At 42.5% G+C, this 10,228-nt stretch overlaps 2 protein-coding genes across 2 annotated transcripts; both read left to right on the forward strand.

Annotated features, from left to right (window-relative positions):
• The first annotated feature begins 4,608 nt into the window (after window positions 1-4,608).
• LOC115544263 (uncharacterized) lies at window positions 4,609-6,131 on the forward strand. The gene is made up of 4 exons (XM_030357126.1): window positions 4,609-4,903; window positions 5,280-5,484; window positions 5,661-5,765; window positions 5,884-6,131. Exons 1-4 carry the CDS (start codon window positions 4,694-4,696, stop codon window positions 6,129-6,131), a joined length of 768 nt encoding a protein of 255 aa, XP_030212986.1. The 5' UTR covers window positions 4,609-4,693.
• A 288-nt stretch (window positions 6,132-6,419) lies between these two features.
• Window positions 6,420-7,108, forward strand: LOC115544264 (HMG domain-containing protein 3-like). The gene has a single exon (XM_030357127.1). The coding sequence runs from the start codon at window positions 6,425-6,427 to the stop codon at window positions 7,106-7,108; it is 684 nt and encodes a 227-aa protein (XP_030212987.1). The 5' UTR covers window positions 6,420-6,424.
• Window positions 7,109-10,228: the final 3,120 nt, after the last annotated feature.

Consider the following 10,228-nt stretch of genomic DNA (forward strand, 5'->3'; position numbering starts at 1 on the left):
CTGGCTGTGTGATTCAAGGGAGATCAGGGACATTAAGTTCACAGTGGACAAACATCTCCGTAGGGACACTGGTGTGTCCTGGTCTCCTGCTGAACATCTGTACCTGCAGGTAATAGGCAGAACAGGCCTATCAGGATCCTCAGGTAAAGCACTGTTGTGTTTGGATTTTAGATGGTCTATATGTTCTGTGATACAGTCGCTGCTGCTTTTCAGTGCAGTTCATCATTGGATAATCAAGTAATTATGTTCCCGCTCCAGGCTATGAAGCTTGAGCGCATACTGAGGGACTTGGTACCTGCTTGGGCCATGCATTGAGCAGTGATGTATCCCTCGCATAGCTGTAGTAGCTTTGTGACACATAGGCTATAACACATGGAAAGATACTTTATTTCAATTTGGTTGCCAATTGGGATGTCAACTTAATAAATGAATGGATAATCTAATAAATGTAAAGCAATTTTCGATTCATGAAAAAAAACAGGCCCCTGGTTGAGTTTCCAAAAATAATACTATAAATTAAATGCAGTGAAGTCGACATGCGTTTTGCGTCTGTGACGCAATCGGATCCGAATGGACGCACTATCGACGCGCCCCTGGGACTGATGTTGTATAATTGACCCATTTAAAGATGGCTTTATTCAGAACACATTGAACCATAATCAATTGCTTTTTTTTATGCCGCATTCAATCAAACAGAAAAGGGATTAAAATATTAAAGACACTTCAAATAATACTTTTATAGTTAGTTAAAATAGACATTTTAAAAACTCATGGTTAATGAGTCAACTCATTCAGTAAACTCTTAGTTTCACTATATTACTACACTACTACTATACTACGATGTACAGAATTTAGTAAAGCTTTATTTCTCTAAGAAAGAAAACCGAATGTGAACAATAAATGAAGTAATTGTGGTCTTTCATCAAGCGGATGACCTCTAGTGGCCGTATTGGGTAGTTTGAATGGGTGAATTTACAATCCCCCCAGGACGTAATTTACTGCAAGAGACCCGGTGAGAAGAACGCCCTTTATCTATCACAAACTTAAGTTAGTTCACTTCAAGTCTTTTAAACCTTGTTCTTTAAATATATAAATTGTTAAATACAGTAGATAATTATTTGCTTACATTGCAAACGTAATATAATATATTTCGGATAACCTATCCAATAAGATGTCTGTTTTTAAGTAAGGAATAGCCCACCATATATGTGCCTGAGGCAATACAACCAGAAAAACCAGTGTCAAGCTAAAACAAATATTTACGTGAACTTGTATATATGGCCTATGTATTATATATATATGTTGTGCGTGACAATGAGCAGGCGTTCCTTGTCTCGCACACCATGCCTTATCATCAAGTTGCATACTGAGAAAACCCATGTCCCCAGAAAACCCTTGACCGAGTCCCAACCGAACACTATTCCCCCCACTAGTCGAGTTTGTAAGCAGGGACACGCGCACGCGCACACGCACGCGCGCGCACACACACACACACACACACACACACACACACACACACACACACACACACACACACACACACACACACACACACACACACACACACACACACTAGGTCTCTCAAAACCAGTAGCTCCCATAGTGTGGTCCTGGAAAAGTTGAGCACGCAAGTCGACGCACCACAAGAGTCCTGAAGAGCCACACTGCATCCAACGTCTGTCTGTCAGATTCTCTCTATATCTTTCTCTCTGTCTGCCTGTCTGTCCCTCTTTATCATGAGATATTTTGTCCTTCTACGTTAATGATGTAGATAGCGACTTAAGAAAGTGGCGGAAAACGTCATGTAGCGCTACGGCTTTTTCTGACTGCCCGTCAGTAATTGCGAAGGGGAGAGGTCATTCTCTCTTCTGTCCAGGATAAAAAATGAACTGAGGACGAAAATGTCACAAAAACGCCTCAAGGCACTTTTTCTCATGGCAATTGAGAGCGACCTTACCAATGCACTGGACTTTGATGATATCGTGGAGGATTTCGCACGGAACAGAGCCCGGAAAAAATGCATTTCATAGGTTCAATGCATTACTGTCAATTAATGTAGGGAACTGTTCGTATTGAGTTGCTTTAAGTCATTTTTATTTGCGGTTGAAAGCGGTGCATTCGAAATTCGTTCAAATCGCCAAAAATTGCATCAATTGTATATTTTTTTAGCCTGTTTTGGTTAAATAAAGATGCATTTATTTGTATGATTATTGTGAGGTTGCCTTTCCTGGGCTACAAATCCTGCTGAGTTGCAGGTATAGGCCAATGACTTATTATCGCCAATAAGTGTGTGTGTATTCTGGGTGCGTGTGTTTATGTTGGAAGGGGGGGGGGGGGGGGGCCTGCGGAGTCCACGTGCCCAGGGGCCCGATATGTCATAATCCGTCTATGCCTGGCACTGTTTATAAACCTAGAGAACAGCCTCCACAATAATCAAAAACACCCCTGACAACATATAAGCTTTAAGCCCAGTTCAGACCAAAGATTCACCTTGCAACGGCTTGCAACTCGCAACTCCTTGCGACTCCTTGCGACGAGACGGGCTGCGACGTTCTAAAACTGGGCCGTTAGGGTGGTTTCCCTAGCAACTGTGAACCCCTACACAGCACTTTGTGGCCCCCGCTCAGCTCCCTGTGGCCCCCGCTCAGCTCCCTGTGGCCCCCGCTCAGCTCCCTGTGGCCCCCACTCATCTCCCTGTGGCCCCCACTCTGCTCCCTGTGGCCCCCACTCAGCTCCCTCAGCTCCCTGTGGCCCCCGCTCAGCTCCCTGTGGCCCCCGCTCAGCTCCCTGTGGCCCCCGCTCAGCTCCCTGTGGCCCCCGCTCATCTCCCTGTGGCCCCCACTCATCTCCCTGTGGCCAAGGCCGGATTAACCATTAGGGCAACTGGGCACTTGCCCAGGGCCCGTGACATCAAAGGGGCCCTTGACAAGGTTTTTTTTTTTTTTTTCAAAGTGCAAACATACATCTACAGACACCACATAACACGACAAAACCCAGATACGTGTGACAGACATGTAACATATACCAAAACATAAAGAATTATACGGGGACAAGGACAGATTACAAGAGGGTTTGGGGAGGTGTTTGTGAGAGGGAGAGAGTGGGTGGGTGTGTGTGTGTGTGTGTGTGTGTGTGTGTGTGTGTGTGTGTGTGTGTGTGTGTGTGTGTGTGTGTGTGTGTGTGTGTGTGGCCAGATGCTTTCCTCCGGCATCTCCGACCCCCAACGCGATAGAGGTCACACCCGAAGCACCTTATCCCCCCTGATGAACCCCCCCCTCCCCAGGGCAGCCGGCCCTAACAGCCATTAACAGTGGTAATGGAGGTGAGGCCTATTAAGTTAAGTTAAGGCCTACCTAGCTGTTTGCTGTCAAGACAATTGAAACTTTCAATAAGTACTCATCAAGCCACCAAGTTCTGATGATAGCGACTTTACGATTGTTTGGCGGCGGGGGGGGGGGGGGGCCCTTGAGCCTTGTTGCCCAGGGCACAGAAAATTGTTAATCCGGCCCTGCCTGTGGCCCCCGCTCAGCTCCCTCAGCTCCCTGTGGCCCCCAATCAGCACACATTGGCTCATGGAGAAAGTTCAACGGCCACTAAAGCAAGTGAGCAAAAATAAATTCTGTTGTCCTCACTGCAAGTTGATGTTAAACAAAAGGAACTTCAAAACGCACTGCAGGAGAAAACACACCAACCTCCTTGAGACGATAACGAAGGACAGATTTTTGGCCTGTCAGTGTATCGATGGTACACATGGTGTGTTTGCAGTGGAAAAACCTTTTTGTGGTCCTGCAACACCCATACATCAAGAATATTTGGGGGCCAGCACAGAAGATCATCTGTGAGGTCAACCAGTGTCGTTTGAATGCTGACTTTGCTCAAAGGAGCGGGATGTTGCCTTTCGAGTGCCACCACATCCAATCATTATTGTATTGCCCATGCACTGACGGTCAAACCGTGACACTACCAGGTGAGGCCTTGGAAAGAATGGTGGAAAACAAGTGGTTTGGTGAGGAGCGTAAGGCCGGCCTCTTGCATTGCCAAAAAAATGCTGATGCTGAGGGTGTGCCTCTGTCTGTGTACCTGACTGTAGGTGGTCCACCATCTAAATTTCATGTATCCGTTTATGAAAAAAAGGTTACATACTACAGCAGGTTGGGAAGAGTTATTGTGGCATATGATGCAAAGCAAAACACCTGGCATTGTCCCTGCTCTAAAGCGAGACAATCCTGTATCCATAAAGCTGTTGCTAAATGGCATCTGTTTGTAACAAAGAGGGAGCTTTTTAGGAAGGTGAAGAGCACAGAGGAAGAAACACTTAATCTTACAGAGATCAGCACAGTCCAATACGACAGCGACTCTAAAGAGGACAGTTATCCACCAGATGACAGAGAAATTGCAAGGATGCTTAAATACCTCCTCAACAACAAAAAGATCCCGGCAAATATACCCCAGGCTCTCATAGAGCAGTCGAGAGAGGGGAGAAGAGACGACAGCTTTCCTAAGCACCTTATCCCAAGAGAAAAAAAGTGTGTAGAATGTGAATACACACTCTTTGAACATCTGATAACAGCGAAAGGCAAGATCCTGACAAGCACAGGTGTAGTTGAAGGTTGGTACCATCACAGGTCTTTCTATTGTGTTCTTATCAGTTAATGGGTGACATAATTTATATGTACGTGAGAAACAGAAAAAAATGTTTCTACTAATCTCAAATGACATACAAGCAATAATCATGATCTTTGGTTGTATGACTGTGTTTTTAGGAATATCAACATACAGGAAATCATGCCTGAACTGCGGCATGATTTACAGATACCAGGAGTGGGAGGAGGGTATCCACAACTTTGATGACCACATCATCCTGTCTCTGCACTTGTGCCTGATGGTCAGGAATGCACTACAGGTACTCTATCTCTCTCTGCCTGTCTGTCTCTCTCCCTCTGCCTGTCTGTCTCTCTCCCTCTGTCTGTCTGTCTGTCTGTCTGTCTGTGTCGCTCTCTCTCTCTCTCTACATACACACCCATACATACACACACAGACACATGAAAAAATGTGGGGAGAATAATAATGTCAACGGGTCAGGACTTAGATATGCTTTGCTACCGCAAGCACACTAATAATAAGATATCCTTGCCTGTTCCTCTTTTATTAAAATATATTCATTACAGATAATTTCTGTACAATAAATGACGATTGAAGATGCAACTCTTACAAAATACATTAGTTTTATTTTGAAATGTTATAACATTGGAACACTCCTGTTATTCATAATTTTCCAGACCCATACAGCTATCAGTAAAGTGATAGAAATTATAGAGACAACAGAAAAGGTGTCCTTTCCAAACATGGAAAGAGTTCTGCAGGCATACCTCCACTTTGAGGCCCTAACCGACCATGAGTACACGTACAGTTGTGTGTCATGTGGAAACAACCCAGCAGTTGTTGTTATGGACCTCCACAGAAAAGGCGTTTTCAATATGCCAGGTGAGTTATGCTATTATTTCACATATTTTAGCTTCATTGTTTGTATAGCACCTCATCTGTCTCTGAATTGTGTAAGATCATATTACCCATGCCCTTGAATAACGCTGCATCAAATGCCGTGTTCAAAGTGTTTTTTTAGTGATTGAGCAATAAATAACAAACTATTGTTTTAACAGTGAGTGACATCCCAAGCCCACCTGAAGGCTATGATGGTAATGTTGACATGGACCATTTCTGGAACACTGTGGCCACAGAAATGCTCAGTCTGGGATTAATTCCATGTAAGTCTTGTCAAAAGACAGAACAGCTAAAGAACAGTTGGAGAGAGAGTAAAGTATAATAAAATGTGTTTAATGTTGTGATAATAATAGTTAATACTCATCACATTTGTTCACAAAGATGGACGGAAGAACCCTTTTGTTGTGCCCCCGAGCTATCATCACTGGGCCCCCTGGATTGGCCCACACACCCGGAGGTCAAATTCTGTGTTGAACACAGAATTTGAAAAATTGCAAAGCCCCAAAGCAGATGGAGATGATAACTTTAATGATGACGAAAAAATGAATGAGGAGCGGCTCACAGATGAGCTTGTGAACTTGAAGGTGAATGAGTTGATGAAATATGCCAAATCCACTTCTTTATGCTAACAAAAAATATGTTTATGCTATATTAACAATATCAACTTCATTGCATTTTCACAACTGGTACAGGAGGTCAGGGCACTGTGCAAACAGTGTGGTGTTGATGATAAGGGGTCCAAGATAGACATGGTTATGAGACTGTCTGACAAAATGTCTAATAGAGTCACCTACAACAAGGTGTTTGAGAAAGTGTGGGGTGCTTCTGGTAAGTGAAATGATATGGAATGTTGAAGATAATTTCACTTTGTTATACATTGTTGTGTTAAAGAAATGATCATTATGTAGTAGGTTAGCTATACATGCTCCTAATGTCAGTTATTACTGTTTTTTTCTGTTTCACAGGTGGCAGGGCAGTTATCACTTGCCCATGTGGGGTTGTGTTTTCAGTAAAATTCAACCTTAGAGCAGAGAGTCCACGTGACTTTGTGGATCTCTTGCTGTCCTGGAAACACCTCCCCAATGTGGCTGTGTATGATTATGCCAGGGGTCTGGCACTGCATGCCAACCGCAGGCAGCCAGGAATATTTGCCCCTTTTCAGGGAAGGTTACTGGATCCCACCTCAGAGAACGTGAAGCAGGCCTCAGAGGGAAAGGTCCATGTCAACTTGCCTTGGCTGAAATTTCAAAAAAAGCCAGCTGACAAAGATGGTCACCCTCTCACTGGATCCTCACAGCATTTTGCTTTGAACGATGTGTTCCACCAGGGGAACAGCAAAGACCAGTGTGAGGTTCTAAGAAAGCTGGAGCTTGTGCCTGAACTTGCTGGTCTTATTAACAGCCAGTGTGCGGAGCAGCTGTTTTCAGGGATGAGAATAAACAACTACTTTTTAAATCAGACAACCCCATCAACACACATTTTTCTACAAAGAAACATTCTCCACCATTACAACATGGCAAGGAACCAAAAAATCAAAAATCAGTACAGCAAGATATTCCTCCAGATGTTTCATTGCAGTTTGACAGCTATGGAAGGGTTGTCTTAATTATGCACATTTGTCGTCTTCATCTACTTCAGACAATAAAGTTTGTTGCTATTTTTCCTATAGCTCACTCCCCATCAGCTGCGATGTCAATTGGGTCATATGGGAACGAACAAGAAGACTCTCAAGAGTATGAGTCAGAAGTTGAAATGCAGTGTGACAGCCATGGAATGGTAGTCTTGGTAGTAGGTATGGGATTTAATATTTATGCACATTTGTCGTCTTCATCTAATTTAGACAATGAAGTTTGTTGCATGTTTTTCCTATAGCTCACTCCCAATCAACCGTGATGTCAACTGGGTCATCAGGGAAAAATCAAGAGGAGTCTCAAGAGTGTGAGTCATGGCTCTATTTTGCACCTCATTCAAATGAGAAATTTCACACTTAATTTCATTTTTCGGTTGCTTTCTACACTAGTAAATGATGGCAGTGAGCAGAGACCTCATGGAGACTTCCCTAGTCTCCACAAGTTTTCAGCCCACAGAGCATGCTGGGGACAGAAACTCAAAGACAGCCAGGAACAACTGGTAAAGTTAACCATTGTGCCACTGTGGTTATATATGAATGTCACTCATATAATCATACATGTATAAAGACTTTTCTTCCAGTAGCTGTCTCATGTCTTGGATGAGACCAAAAGTCACACTAAGCACCTTGCAATGGTGAATAACATCATCCTGACCCGCTTTGACTTTTGGACTCTGGGTTTGCAGCGGGATATGGAGGGAACGGTAGGCATAGAGAATGTGCTGTGCTGATATGGTTTATGTAATATTTTTCAAAATCGTCCAATAATTTGTGTTTATGTGTTCTACTAGATCCTGAACTCTTGTCTCAAAATGATTGAGAAGGTAGTGTAGCTCCTGTGAAATATTTCATTCAAAATTATTGGATAGTTTAGTTCAATAGTCAATATATTTTGACAGTAAGAGATTTAGCAAACTTTCTCTGTTATAGAGAGTAGAGAACCTGTTTGCTGCAGACAGCTATGTCATTTCCACTTGGTTCCCACCATCATCGAGGAACGCCATGGATCACCTTCCGGTAATTTGTTTAAAAGTTTTGCTTTATTGAGTGAAGTTTGAGCATTTAATATTCAGCTATTGTTGTCTTTTTACAGGATAATGCAGCCAGTCTACAGTGGATTATTCTCCCAGTGTCCGTACCTGGACATTGGACACTCTGTGTAAATACCTTTTATATTTTCTTCCTTTCTTTTCTTTACACAACAAGTCGCTCATTGCTGATTTGAATGTTTTTTTCGATAATAATTAAATGCATGTCAGCTCTGTTGGGATTCCAGGAACATTACACAACTCACTGCAACTGGTTATATTTGAATTTGAATATTTAACAGATACTGAGGCCACAGGCTAGGGAGATTTTCTTCCTAGATTCCCTCTGGGGCAGCGGTTGGAGAGATGAGAGTAGAACCAGTCTATTCAGGTTTTTAGGGCACCTCGCATAATCCTTTCTGGACAGTGGTAGTTCTGTTTTAAACCACTTGTCCTTTTGTTTGTTTTAATCGATGGTTCTGTTTTTATTTGATCTAAAATATTCCATTCCATATTCCAACTACAGTATTTTGATTCCTTAAACAGATGGAAACAGAACTATTTATCTTTTTTGAGACAGGCAGTTCTTTTTAAGCCCGTTATGAAAACTTTTTTATTTGAAGTTCCAACCTCTTCCTTATTCAGTTCAGGCTTTGTTCCAAGCGTTTATGCATACTTTTCAAACAAAAGTTAATTGAAGTTGAGTTACTTTTATTTACTTTGCTTATTATTTGACAGACACGTTGCTCACAGCCTCTCTTCTGGCCCCTGGAGAGAGCTTGGTGTGAATGATGTCCAGGTAAGACATTACATAATAGCATTTGCTAACTTTTTACTATTTTCTTGCCATACTTTTATTAAAATACATTGTTCACACCTCAGGGCCTAACAAAGCAAGGGTGCTCCAACAACTGTGGCGTGTTTGTTTTGATGGTAAGACCTAATCAGGATGTTATAGCATTGCTGTTGTCTGTAAAAATGTTTGCTTGCTACATTAAAACCACATTCATTTGTATTGAAAAAAAATTATCCTTGGGAACACGCCTGACATTATATTAACCAGTACCTCTTGAGTTTCAGTACACTCTGTACATTGTAATGGGGGCCAATTGTGATTTCAGAGAGGTATGTGTAAATCGTGACACATTATGCTTAGTGTCCAAGGTGTTATTTATTTTTACAACATATTAACATCTTCCTGCATTTCCTTCTTCAAAGGAAAACATGCTGCAAATTAGGAGATGGTGGTGTCTCGCTCTCCTGCAGAACTTCCCCATGCCGTAAGAGCCCTGAATATCACACTTTTGAATCAAATGACAAAAAAAACAGTTTTACGCACTGCCAACAGACCAATGGAATGTTTTCATAGTTACTGTATGTTGTCATAAAATCACTAAGGTCTGAGGAAGACCGATTGCAGGACAGAAAACGGCGACGAGTGCAAGGAGGGCTACAGGTGAGAGGTCATGTGATTAATTAGTCTTGTAGTCAACTATTGCTAGACTAAAGCGTAATCCATCCACTTATTTCAATTATCTGTTTCACATCTTGCATTGTTATTGTGCCTATAAGAACCGCAATCTGTTTCCTTTCTAGACGCTGGGAAATTGACGGACCTGGAAACCGGGAACAGGGTTGCTTGCTATGGGCCAGAAAAATACCTTGATACTACTTTTTTCTTCTTTACAGATCAAAATTCTTTGCCTGGGGTGAAAATAAAAATCAATGATGCAAAGTCTTCTCTCTTTGGTTTATTTGACTTAGCTAATATAATTGAGTGTACGAAATAATATGTGTCTACAATAAAAAAGACATTTGAAATGACAAATGCATGAACCTTTTTCCATATTACCGGTAAGTCATTGTGCTGTGCTGTGCTGTATTGATGTTTGAGAATGTGCTGCCGGATCTCCGCCACCAGATGGCGCCCGAGAGGGTAAAACCATGGGTTAAACGTTTAGACCCGCCCACATTTAGCTCCTCCTCGATCTGCGGGCTGCAGTCAGGGGCACTTGCCAGAGTACGTGTGCTTCTGGACGTAATGGACACACTCGACCTGTGGGTCTAG

This window comes from Gadus morhua, chromosome 5, assembly GCF_902167405.1.
Source record: "Gadus morhua chromosome 5, gadMor3.0, whole genome shotgun sequence".
NCBI classification, from domain to species: domain Eukaryota; kingdom Metazoa; phylum Chordata; class Actinopteri; order Gadiformes; family Gadidae; genus Gadus; species Gadus morhua.

Bases quoted from the DNA above. Each gene is read 5' to 3' on its own strand.
- LOC115544263 (XM_030357126.1), top strand. From the start codon at position 4,694: ATGTTTCTACTAATCTCAAATGACATACAAGCAATAATCATGATCTTT. The intron at 4,904-5,279 runs GTACTCTATCTC...ATAATTTTCCAG, and splicing joins TGGTCAGGAATGCACTACAG to ACCCATACAGCTATCAGTAA. The intron at 5,766-5,883 runs GTAAGTCTTGTC...TTGTTCACAAAG, and splicing joins CAGTCTGGGATTAATTCCAT to ATGGACGGAAGAACCCTTTT.
- LOC115544264 (XM_030357127.1), top strand. From the start codon at position 6,425: ATGCTCCTAATGTCAGTTATTACTGTTTTTTTCTGTTTCACAGGTGGC.